Source organism: Macaca fascicularis, chromosome 13 (genome assembly GCF_037993035.2).
Source record: "Macaca fascicularis isolate 582-1 chromosome 13, T2T-MFA8v1.1".
NCBI classification, from domain to species: Eukaryota; Metazoa; Chordata; class Mammalia; order Primates; family Cercopithecidae; genus Macaca; species Macaca fascicularis.
The window spans coordinates 3,084,826-3,108,909 of NC_088387.1; the positions used below are offsets into that span (position 1 = coordinate 3,084,826).

General features: G+C 40.5%; 1 protein-coding gene across 5 annotated transcripts in view; it reads right to left on the reverse strand.

The window, feature by feature from the left end:
* Nucleotides 1-24,084, reverse strand: part of MGAT4A (alpha-1,3-mannosyl-glycoprotein 4-beta-N-acetylglucosaminyltransferase A) — a 129,010-nt gene that overhangs the window by 6,596 nt on the left and 98,330 nt on the right. For all 5 annotated transcript variants that reach the window (XM_045368782.3, XM_074011048.1, XM_005575053.5 and 2 more), the window contains 7 exons: nucleotides 17,730-17,844; nucleotides 16,224-16,354; nucleotides 12,119-12,226; nucleotides 11,806-11,999; nucleotides 8,371-8,449; nucleotides 7,087-7,153; nucleotides 2-114 (listed from right to left, as the gene is read on the reverse strand). In XM_045368782.3, the coding sequence (XP_045224717.1) occupies nucleotides 2-114; nucleotides 7,087-7,153; nucleotides 8,371-8,449; nucleotides 11,806-11,999; nucleotides 12,119-12,226; nucleotides 16,224-16,354; nucleotides 17,730-17,844 (807 nt within the window). The remainder of the gene's footprint in view (nucleotide 1; nucleotides 115-7,086; nucleotides 7,154-8,370; nucleotides 8,450-11,805; nucleotides 12,000-12,118; nucleotides 12,227-16,223; nucleotides 16,355-17,729; nucleotides 17,845-24,084) is intronic.

Here is a 24,084-nt window from a genome sequence, read left to right on the forward strand (position 1 = left end):
CCTCATTAAGAATGGCCCAAACAGCAGAATTCTGAATAACTGAAAGTCGAAAGGCTGAAATGGGATTGAGGCTTGGATCCACCATTCCTTCTGCAACACCATTCTCAAATTTTCCTTCAAAATAAAAATTAATACTTGTTGGACACACTGAGATAAGCAAACATAAAATATCACTGAGTTAAGGCAGGAAAGGAATACACCAAAATATTTCTAGTCGATGTCTTTTGACAGGGCATGGGTAATTTCCTTCCCCCTTCTTTCTACTTTTGTTCAGCTTTTATATTTTTCATGAAGAAGTGCATATTTAAAAACTTCACAGGCGATTTACTTAATTAGGCAGAGCTATACTTTTTCTCACTACAAATTAAAAAACAAAAATACATTTGTTCTTACATCAACAATGTTTTAACCTATAGGTTTTTTTGTAAATTGTGATTTACCTAAATCTTACCAAAATATAATCTGTACCATTATGCACTCTGATTGCTTTGAATGTTAATAACAAATTTTGATTTGTGAATTAAATATGCACACAGTTGTTCACCTTGAGCAAGGACTCAATACAAGTGTATTCTTTCCAAAGGCACATTTAGAAGGAATTAAGAAATAACGCCTCTCTACACAGTTCAATATAAAACTCCATTATAATAAGCTAAAATAGGCTCTCCTATAAAAATAAAGACCAAGAACCAGACAAGGTAACGTACTCTGTACCACCTTTCTTTATATAAGGAATAATATCCATCTTAAAACAAAATCAAAAAATGTTGTCAGAAAAGTGACAAGAAAACGGTTCATCATGGGCCAAATTCCTTTAAGCCAACGGTTGGTAAACTTTTTCTATAAAGGACAGTCCTTGTGGGCCAAGAGGAAGTTTGAGATTACTATGTAGGGTAATATATACAGGAAGAGAGAAAACAAATTTTCACAAATCTGAGGTGGAAATTCAATATATAATGATAACTGAATACAATATATAGTTTTTGGTAATCTAGGTATACCAAGGAGAACATAATTCCTTTCAGGAGTATAACATTTCACTTAATTGGGGTTCAAAGTTAATGATCCCTATAATCAAAACTGACTGCAAATGTTCCCTTGTTATTGCTGATTTATAATGATATTTTATATACATCTTTGAAACATTCTTTCACACAGCCTAGGTGCTGCCTAATACTGATATCAATCCACAAACACACGATTTTACTGGGGCACACGCATCCCTTGGGAGGCATTTATGGAATTCGATTTGGTTTTCCTTTTGGTATATTATTAGCCTTCTGGTATATTATTACACTGCAGATGAATCATTTCCAATTGAGATTTAGGCGAAGTTCCTCAATTCAATGGATTTTGAGATATGGAAATTTCTCTTTCATTTGTATTGAGGTCCAAAACCACTGCTGGGACCATAGTTTGAGCTTGGAAAGTGCATCTGCCGTAAATTTGTGTGGGATGGAGATCTTGCTTCCTGTTTTAACTTTTGACAGCATGAAAAATGTATAAAAAGCTTGATGGTACTTCAAGTCCAATGTTAACTAACTGTCATTACAATGATTTGACTGCAATGTAAGTTTTGCATATAAGCACCATTTTGTCTTGTAATTTTAGGTTGAATTCATTAAGAAACAGTATTAAGTATGCAGCAAAAACTAATTTTCTTTTTTTCTTTGAGATAGAGTCTCACTCTGTCACCCAAGCTGGAGTGTGATGGCACAATCTCGGCTTACTGCAACCTCCACTTCCCAGGTTCAAGTGATCCTCCCACCTCAGCCTCCGGAGGAGCTGGGATTACAGGCATGTGCCACTACACCTGGCTAATTTTTGTATCTTTTTTAGCGATGGGGTTTCACCATGCTGGCCAGGCTGGTCTTGGACCTGTGACCTCAAGTGATCCACCTGCCTCGGCCTCCCAAAGTGCTGGGATCACAGGCGTTAGCCACCATGCCCAGTCTAGCAAAAATGAATTTTCAAAGTGGTAATAGTTGTTGAGGGAAGTTCTCATTTGGGAAAATTTCAATCTTGGTCCTGAACTCAAAAAAACTGCAGTAAATCTTTACCACTGCTAAGCCACTGAACTGCTGTGTGGCAGGGCAAGTCAGGATATTCAGTTCCTATTTCTGACAAAAATTCACAGCATCTGTGATGGCTAAGTCCATGAGAGTGAATAAGGTTCACTGTTGACACTTTGGTTCAATGACATATGACACATTCACATCTTTTCTGCAAAGTACCTGGCTGATGAATAATAAAATAAATAACGATAGGCTTTAAATACCTTACATTTTCTCAAGCTTTATAAATTAATGCAACTAAGCCATCTTCTCCACACATTTTTTTTTTTTTTTTTTTAAACCACCATTTGTTGTAGCACATCTTAGCAGATTCTACTTCAGGTTTTACTGAATTTGTGTTTTCTCAGCCTGTGTGAAAATACTCTTCTCTGTAGTTGTTCCAAACTGACTATTTATGGGGACCAACTCTTCAGTCTCTTCAGCCTTGGCATTGATTCTAAGTAACAATTGAGCAGTACCAGTGACAACTCCATCAATTCCTCAGGAGCCAAGAAAAACACTCAAAATAATCTGCTTTGCTTTTTGACTACTGATATTGCTCCCAATGTCCTTAAGTCTTCAAGCAATTGTTATTGCTGAAAGCCTCCTATCCTTAAATAAGTTTACTTTCTCAGCTGCTGCTCCTAAACATGACTTAATTAACTCGATTGGTAAGTGGTTTTTCTTGCTTAGCTAAAAAATGAGCCACTTGAAATATCACTTTGGGAACAGCCTCATTTGTATTTTTAGTGAAGAAATTCTGCTGTGATGAGATATTCCATTCTAGACTTCCTAACTTTTCTGACCACTGCTTTCCTGTGAGTTGGGAATATCGTTGTATTTAGCTTAATAACATACAGCTCTCACGTAACTGCACAATAACTACAATAACTTGCCAACAATTTTGTAAAATAACCCACATTCTACTGTGTTAAAAGCCACAATGCTCAAAATCTACTTTTCTTGCTTTGAGGATGGATAAGTACTTGTAATTTTTTTAAGTCACAGCGCCATGATATGTGTGGCTCTCAAAATACTGTCCAATTATAAATGCATCATTGTGCAGCAGTGCAAAGCCAGGAGAGCATGACTTTGATCTCTACTGCACCTACTCACTCATCTCTGCTGTTGGAGAGTAGAAGCACATACACACTACATTAGAAAATGAGCATGGCTGTCTTCCAAAAAAAACTATTTATGGACACAGAAATTTGAATTTTATATAATTTTCACATATCACAATGTATTCTTTTTACTTTTTTAACCATTTAAAAATAAAAAAAGAAAAAGACTTAAAAAATGTTTTTAGATCACAGAGTATTCAAAAACAGGTGGAGGGCCAGATGTGCCCCATGGGCTATAGTCTGCTCATCGCATGCTGTTACATTATGCAATCCATCATCCAGTCTCACAACATAGTAATTAGATTAATCATAAGATAAGGTACATTCAGATTGAAAAACCACAGCGGAGCAGGCTTGTACTAATTTGTATTGTAAATGTTGAACCTAGAGCTTCCACAGTAATGCTTTTATTCAAAAATCATTAATAAACTTATTTCATAGAAGTTTGTCCATACTTGGTGCTGTACTGGGGTAGCAGGTAGGTGCTACCAAAAATTATTATTGAATATTGAATTGGACAGGGGATTCAGAGCTTAAAACTATTGCAAAACTTGGAACATTTTAACCAATGCGACACTGAATACTGTCACCTGATGAGTTCATTTAATTAGAAAAATAATTACCAAATGATAACTAGCTTCATCAAAACACTGTCACCCAGCAATTTGTCCTCTCCCATGTATAAGAACAGGATATATACTTCAGCAAAAGATTGCAAACAACCTAGGTATCCATCACTAGGAGTCTGGCCAAATATATTACAATATGCTGATACAAGGGAATTCTAGGCAGCCAATTAAATGACTGAAGAAAAAATAAAAAGAGTAAGCCAGGCACAGTAGCTCACACCTGTAATCCCGGCACTTTGGGAGGCTGAGGCAGGTGGATTATCTGAGGTCAGGAGTTCGAGACCAGCCTGGCCAACACAGTGAAACCCCGTCACTACTAAAAATACAAAAATTAAGCCAGGCATGGGGCTTGCGCCTGTAATCCCAGCTACTCGGGAGGCTGAGGTGGAGAGAAATGCTTGAACCCGGGAGGCAGAGGATGCAGTCAGCCAAGATTGTGCCACTGCACTCCATCCTGGGCGACAGAGCGAGACTCCATCTCTAAATAAATAAATAAATAAAATAATGAAGTAACAGTTGAAGATAATGCAGTTGAAGATTTGCTTCTCTTCTTAAGTCTATATTGTTGAGAAACTCTCATACATGTGCATAAGTGTTCAAAGCAGCCGTGTTTATTACAGCAAAAACATGGACACAAACTTTATGACCAAACAGAGAACAGATTGTGCTATCCACAGAATCCATCCATACAGGAGTGAAAAAGAATGAGTCGTAAACCCACACCCCCACATGGATGAATCTCACAATTGTGAGGGGGAAGAAACCAAATTGTAGACTACAGAAAGATATTTATATCAAATGTGAAAACAGGCAAAATCCCACTGTGCATTGCTTAGGAATATATTCCACAAGTAGTAAAAATGGAAATGGTAACCATAAAATTCAGATATTGAAGGAGAAGAGAACCTCCACCTCCTGGGTTGGGTTCAAGCGATTCTCCAGCCTCAGCCTACCAAGTAGCTGGAACTACAGGCATGCACCACCACACCTGGCTAAGTTTTGTATTTTTAACTAGAGATAGGGTTTCACCATGTTGGCCAGGCCGGTCTCGAACTCTTGAGCTGGTGATCCGCCTACCTCGGCCTCCCAAAGTGCTGAGATTACAGGCGTGAACCACCGTGCCCAGCCAAGCCCTTGGTTTTCTCGGCTGGTTTCTGCTACTGGACTGGGGCAGCGAGCTGGGGCAGCGGTGATCAGGGCCAAGTATTCTCACCCTGCTGTGCCTGGGGCACACTTCTGCCCAGATGCATCAGCTGCTCTTGTCTGGAACAGAGCTTCTGCAACAGAACTGGGGGTAAGGAGAGATGCTGGCAGCCTGACCTTCCTGGGGAGATGCCACAGCCCTAGCCTAGAAGCTGGCAGGAGAGTCCAGATACAGTCCAGGCTGTACCGGCACAGGGCAGAGCTCTGTCCCCCTGAGCTGGGGTGGTGTGGGTGATGAGGCTGGTCCTGGTTCCCTCCCCGAGATCTGGGAGATTCTCATGAATAAATGTTCCTCCATTTGCTTCAAGCCCTTAGGACAATCTTCACAGATTTAAAATAGTTTCTTAAAAAAATTTTCACCAGTTATAACTGTTTTGCTACCGAGAGGGTCAAGGAAGCTCCTCACACACAATTCCATTAAAGACTTCTAAAGGAAGCAGAATTTTCTACATTCAGTTGAAAAAAGATCAGCTGCTCTTGAGTTCTGTTCTGTTTGATTACACAAGGTCCTAGGCTGATGATCCAGAAGTTCTCTTCTCGTTCTAAGAACATGAGTTGATATTTTAGATGGTCATTTTCTTCAAATTACTATAGAGATATTTAATATAGATGTCTCCATTTCCTATGCTACTTTTGTAATCTAGAACATACCATTCTCAGAAATTTAATAAGTGACAGGTAATGGGGTAATAAATGTCTTGGATACTCGGCTGATTTTGTGTATATTTCTAGAGATGGGCTAAGATACAGCCCAAATGTAAAAATCATTCATCCACCAAAATGATAAAGAAAGTAGCCAGGGTTATTGTGCAAGCCTCTTAGCAACGGCTGAATGACACCTGCCAAAGGTAGAACCGCTCTAGAAAGGGCTTAAAAATGTTATCTATGCTATAGACCTACAATATCAAGTTACCAATATTCGCTCTTGCCTAAAACTAAGAGAAGCATTCGTTTGTTTTAAGCAAAAGGAAATGTACAGTTATTTATTGAGTCTGTGTCTACCAAGTGACAGGCCCTGTTAACTACAGGACATGCAGGGGAGACACAGCCCCTCCCTCTCCGGGGGGAGCGCACAGAACGGAGCTATGGAACGACACAATCACACAGCAAAGGCGCACATGGGGGGTCTGAAGAACAGGGAAGAGGGGCCACTAAATTGGCAGATTAAAGGTGAAAAACCATTTATTAGAAGGAAAAATAATTGACCAAACATTTCAGGCAGAGAAAATGGCTAGAGATGTGGCTGCCCGGAGAGTGTGGGGCCTTCATCAGAGGAACAACAGTCTCAGGGCTGGAGAGAAAGAGCGAGAGAAAGTCACAGACGTGAAGGTGGGTGGGAGCTAAGGGATCGGATAACGAAAAGGTCTCAGGATTCTAGTTACGTTTTGGAAAAGTAACTGCAGTGGCTCTAGAAAGCCACAGGAAAGCCACAGCAGGACGCAGTCCCTCCCTTGGCTGTCAATCGGAGACACGGGGCAGACTGCCCCTCACAGACAGGGCGACTCAAGGCTTTCAGATGAAAAACTGACAGATTTGTGCTAATGGACAGTAAGAAGAGGGCGGTCTTCAGGGTGACTCCCAAGGTTAGGCTTAGGCGACCAGATGGATAGGGACAGCAAAAACTGGTGACCAATAAAGAAATGTGGGTGTTACAGACGCTTGTGGTAGGCGGCTTGTGGCCGGCAGGTATAAGGCTATGTCAGTGGACATCTCAACACAGGTGTGACGCTGGAGAAGGGGGAAGGGGCCCGAAGCACGGATTCTGGCCTGTCATGTGAGCTGAGACCGGAGAGGAGCTAAGCCCGTCCAGTAGGAGGCAGTACAGGCAGACTCTCTATCAGCATCAACAAGAGCACGGCAGAAGGAGCGAGAAAGACCAGGAAGTGAACCAATCTGTGATATGAAATCCTACTTGGGTCAAATAATAAAAGCAAGTACTACAACACAGCACACATAAAACCCTGGAGGACACTGGTAATTGTAATCCTCAAGTTGCTGAACATCTGAAAAGAACTTAAAAGTACTTCAGGAGTAAATCCACAAAAATAAAGGCCATTTTACTAAAGTAGATATTACCTATTCTGAAATAGCCATCTTCTAGTCGTTTGTCTTTGGTTTCTTTGCTTATTTCCAAACCTTCACTCTACAATAAAACAAAAGCATTAATTTCAAAAATAATTCTTTCTATTTAACCTAAGTTATCAATATATCTTAATATAGATGAAGTGGCATTTGTAACACAGCTATCCCTAAAAAGAGAAATATCATCTCAGTCTTGAACTTTAAAAAACGTATTATATTAATAATAAAAGGTGTTTTCCTAAGCCATCATTTGAATCTATATATAATATATTGGTGGTTGGAAATGAAACATTAAATCAATCAAATAGAACAGTATTTTCTATTAAAACTATAGAAGAACTGTGTAGTTAACTTGGAAGAAATCTAAGGATTCCATAGAGACCAATAAATTAAATTGTGTATTAATTAACAGGCATTAAAAACACATAGAATTTGGGACTCAAAATACAAATAGCAAGCAAACACTAAAGAAAACAATGATTCAGGCCAGGCGCAGTGGCTCACGCCTGTAATCCCAGCACTTTGGGAGGCCGAGGCAGGTGGATCATGAGGTCAGGAGATCGAGACTATCCTGGCCAACATGGTGAAACCCAATCTCTACTAAAAATGCAAAAATTAGCTGGGTGTAGTGGCATGTGCCTGTAATCCCAGCTACTTGGGAGGCTGAGGCAGGAGAATCACTTGAACCCGGCAGGTGGAGGTTGCAGTGAGCCAATATTACACCACTGTACTCCAGCCTGGCGACAGAGTGAGACTCTATCTAAGAAAAAAACAAAACAAAACAAAACAAAACAAAACAACGATTCATTTCTTTTCCTAGTAGAAACGTTCATATTATTTACAACCTCCACCTCCCAGGTTCAAGTGATTCTCACGCCTCAGCCTCCCGAGTAGCTGGGACTACAGGCGACTGCCACCATGCCTGCCTAAGTTTTGTATTTTTAGCAGAGATGGGTTTTGCCATGTTGGCCAGACTGGTTTTTAACTCTTGACCTCAAGTGATCCACCTGTCTCAGCCTCCCAAATTGCTGGGATTACAGACGTGAGCCACCAGGTCGGCCTGTTATTTTCCAAGATAAAATGAAGGCTCTTTCTACAAATGGGTCAAATGCACTCATCAAATATACAAGTGCTTCATATTTCAAAAAAATTAATATTATTCACCATTGAGTCCTGCAAATCATGAGAATTTTCTTTCCCCTTAAAAACAAGAAAAGCTTCAAGCTAAGTCTACTAGTATAGTTGTTAGGGAAAGGTAAGAGGAAAAAGCAGTCATACCTTAAAAGGCAAAACTTCCACAGTTGTGTTTAGCAGAATGTCTCCAGGATGTTCTTGGTTGCCGCTATGGAACAAATAACTGAAAATACAAACATCCAGATAAAAACACAAGTTGGGCTAGATTCTACAAAGATTCAAGAAAATGAGCTTACCTTAGAGTCAACTTTTCTGGACAAGACTCTAAGCAAGCAAAGTTGACAATGATAGAGCTTGCAGTAACTGCACAGTATGTGTTCTGAAAGGTTGTAGGGAACTTAAAGACTTAAGAGTATGACCCCTAGTTCATTCCTTCTGTCAGAAACAATTATGTTTGCTGCCTAACCAAATAATGTACCTAGACATTTTCAAAAAGGATGACAGTTTTATGTCACTGTCTATAATGCTTTAAATATTTAAACCTCTTCCCAGGAAGAGTCAAAATTATAACACCTATGTAATACTATTGTATCTTGTATCTGAAAAAAACTTTACCGGAACAACCGGTAGTCATGACATGTCCAAAGACCAGTTCTAGGCTGGGCGTGGTGGCTTACACCTGTAATCCCAGCACTTTGGGAGGCCGAGGCAGGAGGATCACTTGAGGCCAGGGGTTCAAGATCAGCCTGGGCAACATAGTGAGACCTCGTCACTACAAAAAAAAAAAAATTAGCCAGGCATGGTGGTATGTACCTGCAGTCCCAGCTACTCAGGAAGCTAAGGTGAGAGGATTGCTTGAGCTTAGCCCAGAAGGTCTAGGCTACTGTGAGCCATGACTGTGCCACTGCACTCCAGCCTAGGTAACAGAGCAAGAACTCATCTCTAAATAATAATAATAATAGTAATAAATAATAATAATAATAAAAGAAACAAAGACTAGTTCTACCCAATACAAATAACTTTAATATAAATATACTAAAAGTAAATTAACCTCTTAAAATATCTGAATATCAATATTAAAACATTTGAAGAATGACTAATTATCAATATATGGTGACAGATCTAAAATACTCTGTGGGTATGAGTATAATACTGTTTTGATACTCTGAAAACAAACTAGTAAGTATGCGTACGTGTCAGTGTGTGGGGAAGGGTGGAAACTAGGTAAGACGTGCAAAGTATGTCTGAATCTAAACCTAACTTGAGTTCAGTTGCATGGTTAAAAGTTTAGGCTTAGGAGTCAGAAAGACCTGGGTCCAAATCCTGGGTCTCTCACTTACTAGAATTTTCACCTTTCACGAGTTTCCTCAGCTTTCTGCACCTGAGTTTCTTCTGTAATGCAGATAGTCCCATCTACCTCAGACGACTGCTCCAATCAGTTCAGGAGAACTGACAAAAAGTCCCCTGAACATTCAAAATGCTCAGCCAGTCACAGCGTGGTTATGATACAGTTACAGCCGCGGGACGGGAGATGTGGCTGTAAAAGGGTAACATGGGAATTCTTGGGGTGATAGAAACGGTCCTTATCTTGATACAGTGGTGTCAAAACCACAGTCTGCAAGACGCTACCCTTGGGCAAGTGGGGTGATAGATACACAGGACGTCTCAGTTTTACTTCTTATAGCTGCATGTGAATCTACACTTTCTCAAAAGTCAAAAACTAAGAAAAAGAAATTGATTGTTGGCCAGGCATGGTGGCTCACGCCTGTAATCCCAGCACTTTGGGAGGCCGAGGTGGGCGGATCACCTGAGGTCGGGAGTTCAAGACCAGCCTGACCAACATGGGGAAACCCCATCTCTACTAAAAAAAAAAAAAAAAAAAAAAAAAGAAAAATAAATTGATTGTTGAGGGAAAAAGCACACAAAATAAATGTATCAAGTCAAATGAAATTGTCCCTGTTATCTCACCTCTATTAACAGTTTAATAGATATTTTACAGATTTGTTCTATGTACATATATAAAATATTGCTTTTATTATTTCAAAAAATCCTTCTATAATCTATAAGTCTATACTCTCTCTATAGAATGCTATATATTCTAGAATCCTATACACATAGAATGCTATAATCTATAAAATGATAACGATATTCTATAAAGTTATAAAATTTGCTTTTTACCCCACTTAGTGCATATCTAAAAAAGTTTTCATGCCAATACATATTAATCTATGTCATTATTTTTGATGACTGTTTACAGCATTCCACTGAGTGGCAATATTTTATTTAACCAAACACATGCTAACGGATATCTATGTTCTTTCTAATTCCATGCTGGCTCTCTGAGTGGTAAACAGTATCTCAAAGTGCAGAATATTACTAATAGTATAAAAATGAACTTTAACAGCAAAACAAATAAATGCTCATGCAAGTGCTAAATATTATTCAAAACTATTTCTGTATGTTCTTCCAGTAGTATTCCCATTGCTTAAAACATTTTTACAACTTGAATTCCTCTTTGGAATCAGTTGAGAGTAACAAAAGAAGATTATTCACATCATATCACAGCTCTAAACTGTTTCTGACCACCTTAAATAGAATTACTGACAATGACTTCTGGTGGGTTCTAGAAATCAAATTGGCCCTCCCATCGGGACACACAGAATGAAATACCACCGAGTGGGGCACTATGTTCTTTTAAGTCTGCCACGGCCAATCTGGGGAACACACCCAAACCTGAAGAAAGACTGAAGGAATCATGACTATTAAATTAAAAATAGGCCAGATGCAGTGGCTCACGCCTGTAATTCCAGCACTTTGGGTGGCCGAGGCAGGTGGATCACTTGAGGTCAGGAGTTTGAGACTAGCCTGGTCAACATGGTGAAACCCCATCTCCACTAAAAATACAAAAAAAATTAGCCAGGTGTGGCAGGCACCTGTAATCCCAGTTACTTGGGAGGCTGAGGCAGGAGAATCTCTTGAACCCGGGAGGTGGAGGTTGCAATGAGCTACATCGCACCACTGCACTCCAGCCCGGGCAACAGAGCGAGACTCTGTCTCAAAAAAAAAAAAAAAAAAGTCCTAAATTTTGTAAAATGAATATAAATGCTCGAAAACATAAAACGGCTGTAAATTTCTCCCTGGTGTACCGAAAATAACCTAGCATTTGTAAAACCATTGACTAAGAATAGTCATACTCTGTCAAATCTGTCATTTCAACCAAATTACTGGGCTAATCAAGTAGGTCCAGATCCATCTTCAAGAGACATGCCAAGATGAAGACATAAACACTAATTTGAGATTTTTGAGAGTTGCGCATATAAGTATTAAAAAAATTATACTAGATGGAAGTCCAGAAATACCAACGAAGTTCACCAAACATGTCTAATGTCGATGTTACATCTGAACACAACACACTCATTTTATTATGGAGTTGTTTTACATGTAATTTAAAGCCCAACATTTTGGAGCCCACTGTGTCCCCACATCTGTCATGCACACACACACACAAATCTATTGTAAATCACATTATGAATAAGAGGTCTGAATTGTAAGATCACATACATTTCAGTAATCACCAACCTTTCTACATTGACTGGTTTATCAAATTTAAACAAGATGTAGTCTCCAGCTATTGGCGTGATAGCCCAGAAAAAATCCTCTCCCATGTAAGTCTTCTCCAGCGTATGCCCTTGGTAGACCTTCAAGGAAGTAGACACCTCTGCAGGTGGGTTTACATGGATTTTAAGAAGTAACGGTTTCATGTAATCTTTATCCTGGGAGCAAAGACATATATGCTATTAAATAATATACAGCTTATTTAAGAAGAAAAACAATAATTATACCTTAAATAACAAGTTGTATGTTCATGAGAAAATAAAATTAAGTCACCAACCGTGAGTTTTTGGATTTTTCCTGATAGTGATGAGTGCAGACCAACGTGTTGGAAAAGGGAAGGTCTGAAGCGAATTCGCAGATTTGCTTTCTGTCTATCACAGTGTTTCTAAATATTTAAAAAAAAATCATGTTAGTGTTGCATAATAAAGTGAAATCTTGCCCTCACCGGGAAAATGAAAAGTCCTTTATTAAAATATTGAAAAGAAGGGCAGGGCATGGGTGGGTCATCCCTGGTAATCCCAGCATGTTGAGAGGCCGAGGCAGGTGGATCACCTGAGGTCAGGAGTTTGAGAGCAGCGTGGCCAACATGGTGAAACCCCGTCTCTCCTAAAAATACGAAAATCAGCCAGGTGTGCACGCCTATAATTCCAGTTACTCGGGAGGCTGAAGCAGGAGAATCACTTGAACCCAGGAGGTGGAGGCTGCAGTGAGCCGAGATCGTGCCACTGCACTCCAGCCTGGGTGACAGAGTAAAACTCTGTCACCAAAAAAAAAAAAAAAAAAAAAAAATTAAAAAGAAAACAATATCAAGTCATAATTACAAGTCATGTTTTTTTCTAGTCTTTGAGGCACTAATAGATTTGCTGCTTACTTGATAGACAGTCATGATCCAGAAATTTAAAATAAGCATAGTTAAGAGAAGAATGAAGAGTCTAATTTCAACCATCCTTCAACACATGTCAACAAAGATTTGACTTTTAACATTAAAAATGCACAAACTATAGACTCGGGGGTTGGTTCAAATATATGAAATATTTTTGATTGAATAATATAATGAAGAATTTGCAAATTATAAATGGCGCATTTTGTTGCATGAAAGCAACTTGAAAATGTGAGGCAATCATTTGCTTAGAAGCAAGTAAATGATATGAAAAATTCCACAGACAGTCTCTGTCAACACAGGGAGGGACACCTATGTTTCTTTTTTTTTTTTTTTTTGAGACGGAGTCTCGCTCTGTTGCCCAGGCTGGAGGGCAGTGGCATGATCTCGGCTCACTGCAAGCTCTGCCTCCCGGGTTTATGCCATTCTTCTGCCTCAGCCTCCCGAGTAGCTGGGACTACAGGCGCCCGCCACCACGCCCGGCTAATTTTTTGTATTTTTAGTAGAGATGGGGTATCACCGTGGTCTCGATCTCCTGACCTTGTGATCTGCCCGCCTCGGCCTCCCAAAGTGCTGGGATTACAGGCGTGAGCCACCGCGCCCGGCCACCTATGTTTCAACTCAACAGTGCCCCATGGTCTAGATGTTCCATCTCAACCTGTCCTCATGCGTGGGCCCGTGTGTGAAGGCTGTGCAACACCGAGGGCCCCCTGGACAGATATTTTTAGACTTTTCATTTTCAATAACTTATACAAGTTTGGGGCCAAAAAAAAACAAAAGAACACATATTTATAAGAAATTTACACTTGGCTGGGCATGGTGGCTCATGCCTGTAATCCCAGCACTTTGGGAAGCCAAGGTGGATGGATCATCTGAGGTCAGGAGTTTGAGACCAGTCTGGCTAACGTGGTGAAACCCCATCTCTACTAAAAATACAAAAATTAGCAGCCAGGCCTGGTGGCTCACATCTGTAATCCTAGCACTTTGGGAGGCTGAGGCGGGGGCGATCATGAGGGCAGGAGATTGAGACCATCCTGGCCAACACGGTGAAACCTGGTCTCTACTAAAAAATATAAAAATTCGCCAGGCATGGTAGCGCATGCCTGTAGTCCCTGCTGCTTGGGAGGCTGAGAAGCAGGAGAATCGCTTGAACCCGGGGGGGCAGAGGCTGCAGTGAGCCGAGATTGCACCATTGCACTCCAGTCTGGGTGACAAGAGTGAAATGCTGTCTCAAAAAAAAAAAAAAAAAGAAAAAAGAAAAAGAAAAGAAAAGAAAGAAATTTACACTTGAGAAGACTTCTAATAATATACTGGGTCCTAAAATGCCTATTTCTCAAGAGGTTTCACTTCACTGGCATCATTACTGTCACTATGATACAGGTGAAATAGGGTATTTTCTTTGCACAAATACTAAAGTGGAAGGAAAAAGAAAGGGAGGAAGAGTCACAGGGAAGGGCAAAGGGCGGGAGAGGAGTGCGAGGTTGAGGAGACAGCGAAACCACCAAGGCAGTGTCTGGAACTCAGCCTGTCACTCCAGCGGCAATGGAAGGACTCAAGGGCCCAAGGAGGCTGATAACCCTTTGGGAGAATGTGTGAATGATTCGCAGGGTTTCCCGGGCCACTGTCAAGCATGTGGTGACAGCACCCTCGACATTCTAGGGGAAGCAACTGAAGAATTACAGGCCACAGAAAAACATGGACTACAGAAGGGTGAAGGAATGGATGAAATCATCCAAAAGTTCATGTACCCAAATTTATGGATGATTTAGAGGGTTTCTGTGGTTTTAATTTTTACTATAGATTTTTTCACCTCACAGGCTCATTTTAGAACCACATATTAAATAAAATTGCACAGGACGAATGAAATGCAAGCATATTGTAGGAGGTTAAAGATGACACTAACTTTTTTGTGTCCTAAAATAAAAATTTCTATAAGTCACAGTGAAAATACATGTAAGGACTGAGATCTCTAAAAAATGAATTGTTTAAAACAATTTATATGTTCAACTAATTGTCGGAAAACAGATAACTCTGCCATTTTGCTATATTCCATGATTTCCTCTAAGAATGTGTTTTTTTTTTTTAATTGTGTGTTTTGTTTTTTTTTTTTTTTTTAAACAAAATGCAATGGTAGCCTACAGACACCAGAGGGTAGTATCTTAAAAACTAGCAGGTATGAGGATTCAACTATTCTAGGGAGCAGAAGGTCATGAAGTCACACTAATGCTTATTTGTTACAATGAACGGTAAGACAACTCTATGATGACATTTTCTTACAATAATACTTATCATTACACATCAAAATGGACCTTTTTAAGAATTTGTACTTCTATATTTTGTTTATGCTTACACCAGATAAATTAAAAGCTGTATTTTTTCAGAGATACAATTCAAATTGGACAAGGAAAACATACCTAATTACTCTTTTTTAAAAAAAATTACGGTTTTTTTTGGTAGAGATGGGTCTTGATATGTTGCCCAGGCTTGTCCTGAACTTCTGGGCTCAAGTGATCCTCCAGTCTTGGCCTCCCAAGGTGCTGGGATTACAGGTGCGAGCCACTGCACCTGGCCTAATTACTCTTTTTTTTTTTTTTTTTTTTTTTTTTTTTTGAGATGGAGTCTTGGTCTGTTGCCCAGGCTGGAGTGCAGTGGCGTGATCTCGGCTCACTGCAAGCTCCGCTTCCCAGGTTCACGCCATTCTCCTGCCTCAGCCTCCCGAGTAGCTGGGACTATAGGTGCCTGCCACCACACCCAGCTAATTTTTTTTTTTTTTTTGTATTTTTAGTACAGACGGGATTTCACCGTGTTAGCCAGGATGGTCTCGATTTCCTGACCTCGTGATTCACTCGCCTCGGCCCCCCAAAGCACTGGGATTACATGCGTGAGCCACTGCGCCCAGTCTAATTACTCTTGACAATAAGATCTCTATGGTAATAACGTGCTATCTGAATGATCAAAGCAAAAATTATTATTCACTTACTTGACTGCAATCATCACCCCAAAGGTAATCATATTATTATGAACACTGGCTTGTTGTGAGTAACACTGAAAGGTACTTTAACGTGTCATTGTTTTGGTATAAAATATTACTTCTATTTTATTCCTCATGTACAGACGTGTTAGGGTCTAATAAAGTCCGCAGTATACATGGAAAAAGAGAGTGAACAGGAAATATGAAGAAAACAAACTGCAATGGCATCGCACGCAAAAACGGATATGAGCAACATCTATAGCCAATAGTTAGCGAACTGCCAGGGCTTACAAACACTAGAAACGTTTATCAGCAATTTAAAGGACGTCCATCATCTTGCAACAGCTTCCTGCTTTACAGGATTTTCCACTGCTATCTAAAAGTTCTTCTACTATAGAAACTTTGTATCAGCTCAGGAAAGAAGTTTTATATCACCTACCTATTTAACTATTTATTTGCAAAATCTCTAAAAGTCACTTTCATGAAATACAGAAAAGAAACTCCCTCCACTCTGGTGAGGAATTAACTTACTGCATCTTTTTCAGGGTTGCAGACTTTCACCCAGAGAATATGGTCCAAGAGCCAGTCAATGGGTTTCTCCTTGTAAAACATGAATATGAATTCTACAATCAGAGTAAGATCCGGCGCTTGAAACATTTTACCTGAAAAGATATTCCCAGTCAGTAGCTGCAATACAGAAACCAAGCACCAAACTGGCTGACATTCGTGAACTCTTGTCCACGACCTACGCTGAAGCTTGTGCATTCAACTACAAAATCATCATAAACAATTTCTCCACTTGTATTATCAAAATTAAACAAACTTGCTTCGGCTAAACTTTTTCATGAGCTGTCACCTGGGTGTAAACAGATGTAGTAAATTCCTGATGTTATTTTAATAATCTATCGTATACCTAACGGCCCAAAGCATTCAAAAGGCAAGTCAGATATTTTCCCTTCCTGTGTTACTAAGATTCTTCCGTTAAACACTGAGAGGTTTAGGTAAAAAATTTTCATCCAAATCAATAAATCCAAACAACAAGGACTCCTAATTTTGTTTTCACTGAAGCATTCACAAGTAAAGATGGTTTTTGAGTCTTAAGTTTTGAGTTAAATGATCAAGACAGTCAAAGGTCCAGCCTCTAATGCTTAAAGTGTTAAAAAGTACCATAGGAGATGAAATGTTATCCTCTGAGTATTATTTGAACCCTGTAAATTTCCTTTAATTCTTCAACTTGAAACATATATATGTATTTTTTTTTCTTTAGATAGAGTCTCGCTCTTGTCCCCAAGGCTGGAGAGCAGTGGCATGATCTCAGCTCACTACAACCTCCACCTCCCCCGTTCAAGCAATTCTCTTGCCTCAGCCTCCCAGGTAGCTAGGATTACATGCACCTGCCACCACGCCAGGCTAATTTTTGTATTTTTAGTAGAGACAGGATTTCACCATGTTGGCCAGGCTGGTCTTGAACTGACCTCAGCTGATCCACACACCTCGGCCTCCCAAAGTGCTGGGATTACAGGCATGAGCCACTGCGCCTGGCCAACTTCAAACATATTCTTTATAGCTGGCTAATTTTGAAACAGCAGCCAAAAAACATTTAGAAATGAGTGCCCCAACTAGTTAAGAGAAAAACAAATAAAAATTAATCACCGAATGAGGACTTCATGCATTACATGAAAATACTAGGAATTCATATGAGAAAACTCTTTGTGGTCCTCTTTTTAAAAGAACCGCAATCTTATGTTAACAAAGGAGCTGGAAATGCCAGAGAAGAAAAAATCAAACATGTTCACCAGGACCACGGTTGGCATTGCGGAGAACTCTAGAGGAAACACAACCATCTGAGAAGTCTCCAAATTATCTTGGGTTGACTTTCATCATGTCATACAAAGAGGTTTACCTAACTTAAGTTTTCTCAAAAACAACCCATTTCTATAGGAAAAAAGACAACATTAGGACAAGTAAGCATTTGGTTTTAGATTCTGAGAGTCGCAGTCATTTCTGAAAAGTAGGTAAGTGTGACACTTTTCTTACCAATGAAGCCCAGCTGGGAAAACTCTAGAATCATCCATTCCTCAGAAGAAAGTTGAAGTGCAAAATTTTTTATGGTATTAAAATAATTTTGTTTGACAATAATATCATCTTCAAGCTAGAGAAAATTGAACAACCATATTAATAACATCAAAAAAAAAAAAAAAGAAGGAAAGGTATTGAGAGAAGGACATTATTATGGAAAAATACAAGCATACTTTTATCATGAAAATCAAGAAAACAATGGTAAAAACAATAAAAATATAAAGCTAGAGATTATTAAAAGAAAGTGAAGAAAATAAAATGGAAGAAATACATCGTCTAAGTCAACTAAGCCACTCCTTTCTATGGGAAATAACAATGAGGAAAATGAGGACATCCTTTCCAAGTAAGACAGCTGGAATGATGCTGACATGTGAGTGGACGGGGCAGAGAGAGAACAAGATAAAGGTCTTATCACAGCAGAAATTATGGGGACAGAGGGGGAAAAGAGAGAGAAGGAGGATATCAGGATACATTCTATGGGGGAGAAAGCACAAAGAAAGTTTATACTGCATTTAGTAGTCTTCCTGTTAGTAGTGATAATGGTATTGGTATTTTGAAGCTATTTTAGGTATATTATAGAATAAAAATTTATATTATTAGGATATTATTAAAAACCAAGGCTTTTAATATAAAAGAAAATAAATACATGTAAACATTTGAAAAGCTAAGTACAAGCCCTATAATTTTATTATAACCCTGAAATCTTACATCTTAATCTAGTTTGAATTGGAACTATCAATACAAACTTGTGATTTTTTTCCTCTGTAAAATAAAATACACTTTTTCTTGCTGAAAGTCCTAGAAGCAAAAACAAGACAATAGCAATGGGCACCTTTAAGCGCCCAGATTGTGTTTCTATATACCACACACCCTGAAGAGGAACAGATCCGTTCAGAGATCTGTTCGGAGAAATGATCCGTTCTAGATCTGGGATAGGAAATCATCAAAGAAGCAATCACGATTACTGAGGCCAGGCGCCGTGGCTCACGCCTGTCATCCCGGCACTTCGGGGGGCCAAAGCAGGTGGATGGCTTGAGTTGCCCAGGAGTTCAAGATGAGCCTAGGCAACAGAGCAAGACCTCATCTCTACAAAAAATAAAAAAATTAGCCGGGCACGGGGATGGGTACCTGTAATCCCAGCTACTTGGAAGGCTGAAGCAGGAGGATCACTTGAGCACCCCCAAAAGATTGCTGGACTTATAAAGGATACAAAAGCCAATTTGAAGGGGTTCCCACTGGATTATGATGTACCAATGAAAGCATCAATAAGAATAATGATTGTAATGGACTGGGGCAAATCAAATGTATTTTAAATATCCATGAGTTCATAATGATACATTGTTTTAAGGGGATACATGTGCAGGTCTGTTACATGGATAGATTGCATAATGCTGAGGTTTCGGCTTCTATGGTACTCGCCACCCAAATAGTGAACATAGTACCCAATAGGTAACATAATGATACTTTAAAAACAGCTACCACTGGAGATTGCTAAGGCACCAACTTTAAAAATTGAGAATGAAATCAAGCATTTACTCCAGCTTTTCTTTAAGAACTATTTTTCAAGGTAATCTAATAAAGGGAAGAAAAATTCTTTATTAGAAGAACTCAACATAGCATTTAGAACTAAGCTAAGAGCATCAGCAATTACAGAATTAGGAAAGCACCACTTGGAAACCGCTAATGAAATAATTGATCTAGGGAAGAAGAATCAATGGATGCTGAAGCCTTAAGTGGAACAGCTACGGGAGAGCTAAGTTCATAATGTAGCAATGAGGCGGGCAGACGGAACCCACTGATTACTCTCAGCATCACTGCAGGTGGGACTGCCTGAGGTAACGTGCTTTCTTTTTTTATTTTTGAGATGGAGTTTCCCTCTGTCGCCTACACTAGAGTGCAGTGGTGCGATGTCGGCTCACTGTAACCTCTGCCTCCTGGGTTCAAGTGATTCTCCTGCCTCAGCCTCTCTGAGTAGCTGGGATTACAGGCACACACCACCACGCCTAGCTAATTTTTTTGTATTTTTAATACAGACGAGGTTTCACCATGTTGGCCAGGCTGGTCTCAAACCCTTGACCTCAGGTGATCCGCCTGCCTCGGCCTCCCAAAGTGTTGGGATTACAGGCGTGAGCCACGGCGCCCGGCCCGTAACACGCTTTCTTATGCGCTACCATAAGAATTACTCAGTACCACCTGTGAAGTGCCTGCATCATCTGTCAGTTTTCCAGAAGGCACTGTGTTCAACTCAGAGTTCTTTGCAATAAACCACTTTATGAAACTGTGTGATGCTGTCCGTGGAAACTCCATTCTAAGCCACAGCATCTCCCTTTCCCCTGAGGTGTATGTCTGTGACAATCACAAAGTAACTCCTGACTCCACTGCCTTTTGGAAAGCATTCTTTAAGAGTCATGGGTGTGGGCTGGGCGCGGTGGCTCAAGCCTGTAATCCCAGCACTTTGGGAGGCCAAGATGGGTGGATCACGAGGTCAGGAGATCGAGACCATCCTGGCTAACACGGTGAAACCCCGTCTCTACTAAAAAAAAATACAAAAAACTAGCCGGATGAGGTGGCGGGCGCCTGTAGTCCCAGCTACTCAGGAGGCTGAGGCAGGAGAATGGCGTAAACCCGAGAGGCGGAGCTTGCAGTGAGCTGAGATCCGGCCACTGCACCCCAGCCTGGGCGACAGAGCGAGACTCCGTCTCAAAAAAAAAAAAAAAAAGTCATGGGTGTGATACATTGCTAAACCATGCAACCCTGGAGTCATATCCCGAGGGGATAATTATGAAGTGTGGAATAAATTCCTTTGCCACATCACCTCTCATCTGTCTTCAACAAAATGTCCCAGGTAAAATCTATGTATGACCATTTAAAACTATCATTAACTGAGAACTTTTTAGGCTAGTATGTTTTTCCCACTAATACTTTGTAGATGACAATGAACTCACTGAGAGAACTGCACATAATAAGCATATGTGAAGACTTGAATATAAAGCAACTCACTCTTTCCTGAGGCATAATTTTTGGGCAAATGTGATTATTTTAAGAATGTTCAGGCTGGGTGCAGTGGCTCATGCCTGTAATCCCAGCACTTTGTGAGGCTGAGATGGGTGGATCACTTGAGGTCAGGAGTTTGAGACCAGCCTGGCCAACATGATGAAACCCTGTCTCCACTAAAAATACAAAAAATTAGCCAGGCGTGGTGGCAAGTGCCTGTAATCCCAGCTACTTGGGAGGCTGAGGCAGGAGAATCACTTGAACCTGGGAGGCGGAGGTTGCAATGAGCAGAGATCACACCATTGCAGTCCAGCCTGGGCTAGAGGGAGATCATGTCTCAAACAAACAAACAAAAAGAAGAATGTTCAAGCCTGGGCAACAAAGTGAGACCCTGTTTTTTACAAAAAGTAAAAAAAAAAAAAAAAAAAATAGCCAGGCATGGTGGTGCATGCCTGTGGCCCCAACCACATAGGAGGCTAAGGCAGGAGGATCACATGACCCAGGTCAAGGCTGCAGCGAGCCGTGAACTGTGTTTGCACCACTGCACTCCAGCCTGGGCAACAGAGGAAGACCCTGTCTCAAAAAAAAAAAAGAAAAGCTCATTGACGCCAGTGGCTCACATCTGTAACCCCTGCTCTTTGGAAGGCAGAGGCAGCAGGATCATTTGAGGCCAGGAGTTCAAGACCCGCCTAGGCAACATAGCAATACCCCCGTCTCTACCAAAAAGAAATACAAAAATTAGCCTGGTATGATGGTGCATGCCTGTAGTCCCAGCTTCCTGGGAGGCTAAAACAGGAGGATCACTTGAGCCCAGGTGTTTGAGGCTGCCATGAGCTATGACTGTGCCACTGCGCTCCAGCCTGTGTGACAGTCAGACTCTGTCTCTGAAAAACAAAAGAACGTTCACTGAATGTGACTTTGAAACAGCTGAACAATTAGAAACAATAAATGACCAACAACAAGGTTGATTATGATATCTGAATAACAGGACTTCAAGAAGGGATTAAAAATCACACCAATCTATATTCACTGGCATATAGAGGTACGTACCAACAATACGGTAAGTGACAGTGAAAAAGGTTATCAGACAGTACATACAGCATGATCCTCCATTGTAAAAGAGGGCTGTGTGAGAGTGACATCAGCAAGACAGAAACAGGAAACCCAGACACACAAGACACATTCCCCACACGAGACACAGATTTAAAATCTGAGCATTCCACAGCCAGAGGCCCTCTCTCGGGCACCGTGCACCGTGAGGAAACTCTCAATTTCCGACTTCTCCCTGAGGACAGAAAGAAGTTGGTGTACGCCCAGTGTTTTTGACTTTTTCAAGTGCAGCCAGAGGGAATGATTTCTGTCTCATCTAAATCAAAGTAGTGACAGGAACAGGGCACCAGGTTGGGAGCTAAGAACAAAGGCCATCACTTGGCACCAGACGTTGCAGTACCAGAGACAGAAACTAGGTGGAGCTCCAGTACTGCAGCTTACTACAATACCAACAAGGCCACAGTCCCGCAGAGCTCGTGGGTAGAAGTCAGTGAACTTCAGTTACGAGATTACAACCACAAGGGGAGAGGACATGGCCCCAGAAAAGGCTCAAAGGGCTCCAGAGTCTTTAACTAGGCTGACTGAAGAAAATCCTTCCGCTGCAAAACCAGACTGCAAAGACTGGGAGAGGTGGCTGATTTTTCAAATGCCAAGATCCCAACAACAAAAACAAGATACACAAATAAACAAAAATACGGCATAAAAGGAACAAGTTAAAACTCCAGAAACCAACTCCAAAGAAATGAAGACATATGAATTGCCCAGTAATTCAAAATAACTGTCATAAGATTGCTCAGTAAATTAAAAAAGAGCAGAGATAGACAACTAAATGAAATCGGGAATATGATGCATGAACAAAATGAGAATATCAACAGAGATAGAAACTACAAAGAGCCAAACAGAAATTCTAAAACTGAAGAATACAAAACCTGAAGTGAAAATTTCACTAGAAGGACTAAACAGCAGACCTGAGCAGGCAGAAGAATCAGTGAACTTAACGATAGGACTTTTGAAATTACTGAGGCACAGGAGCAAAAAGAAAAAAGAAGAAAAGAAAAATAATGATACCCTAAGGGACCTACAGACAGCATAAGGCGAAACAACATACACATTATGAGAGTTCTACAAGGAGAACAGAGCCAATTTCAACTTCCCAAATATGAGGATAGAAATGGGCACACAAATTCAAAAAGTTCAAAGAACCCCAACTACAAAAAATCGATCTACATCAAGAAGTATCATAATGAAGTTGTCAAAAGTCACAAAGAAAGGATCTTGAAACCCGTAAGAGGAAAGTGACCCAACAAATACAAGATAACATCTATTAGATGATGAGCAGATTTCCCAGCAGAAACTTTATAGGCTGGAAGAAAGTGGAATGATATGTTCAAAGTGCTAAAACATACTAAACAAAAACCGGCCAGCCAGGAATATTATATCTGACAAAATTGTAATTCAAAAGTAAAGAAGGCTGGGCGCGGTGGCTCACACCTGTAATTTCAGCACTTTGGGAGGTAGAGGCAGGTGGATCACCTGAGGTCAGGAGTTTGAGACCAGCCTGAACAACATGGTGAAACTCCCATCTCTACTAAAACTACAAAAATTAGCTGAGTGTAGTGGTGGACACCTGTAATCCCAGCTACTCGGGAGGCTGAGGCAGGAGAATCACTTGAACTCACTAAAAATACAAAAAATTAGCCAGGCATAGCGGCAGGCGCCTGTAATCCCTGACTCGACTCTATTGTCTTTTGGAAAGCATTCTTTTTTTTTTTTTTGAGATGGGAGTCTTGCTCTATCGCCCAGGCTGGAGTGCAGTGGTGCGATCTCAGCTCACTCCAAGCTCCGCCTCCCAAGTTCATGCCATTCTCCTGCCTCAGCCTCCCCAGCAGCTGGGACTGTAGGTGCCTGCCACCACACCCAGCTATTTTTTTTTTTTTTTTTTTTGTATTTTTAGTAGAGACGGGGTTTCACCATGTTAGCCAGGATTGTCTCGATCTCCTGACCTCGTGATCCGCCCGCCTCAGCCAGAAAGCATTCTTTAAGAGTCATGGGTGTGATACATTCCCAAACCATGCAACCCTGGAGTCATATCCCAAGGGGATAATTACGAAGGCTGGAATAAATTCCTTTGCCACATCACCTCTCATCTTAGTCTTCAACAAAATGTCCCAGGTAAAATCTATCCTGTATAAACCTTTAAAACTACCATTAACTGAGAACTTTTTAGGCTAATATGTTTTTCCCACTAATACTTTGTAGATGACAACGA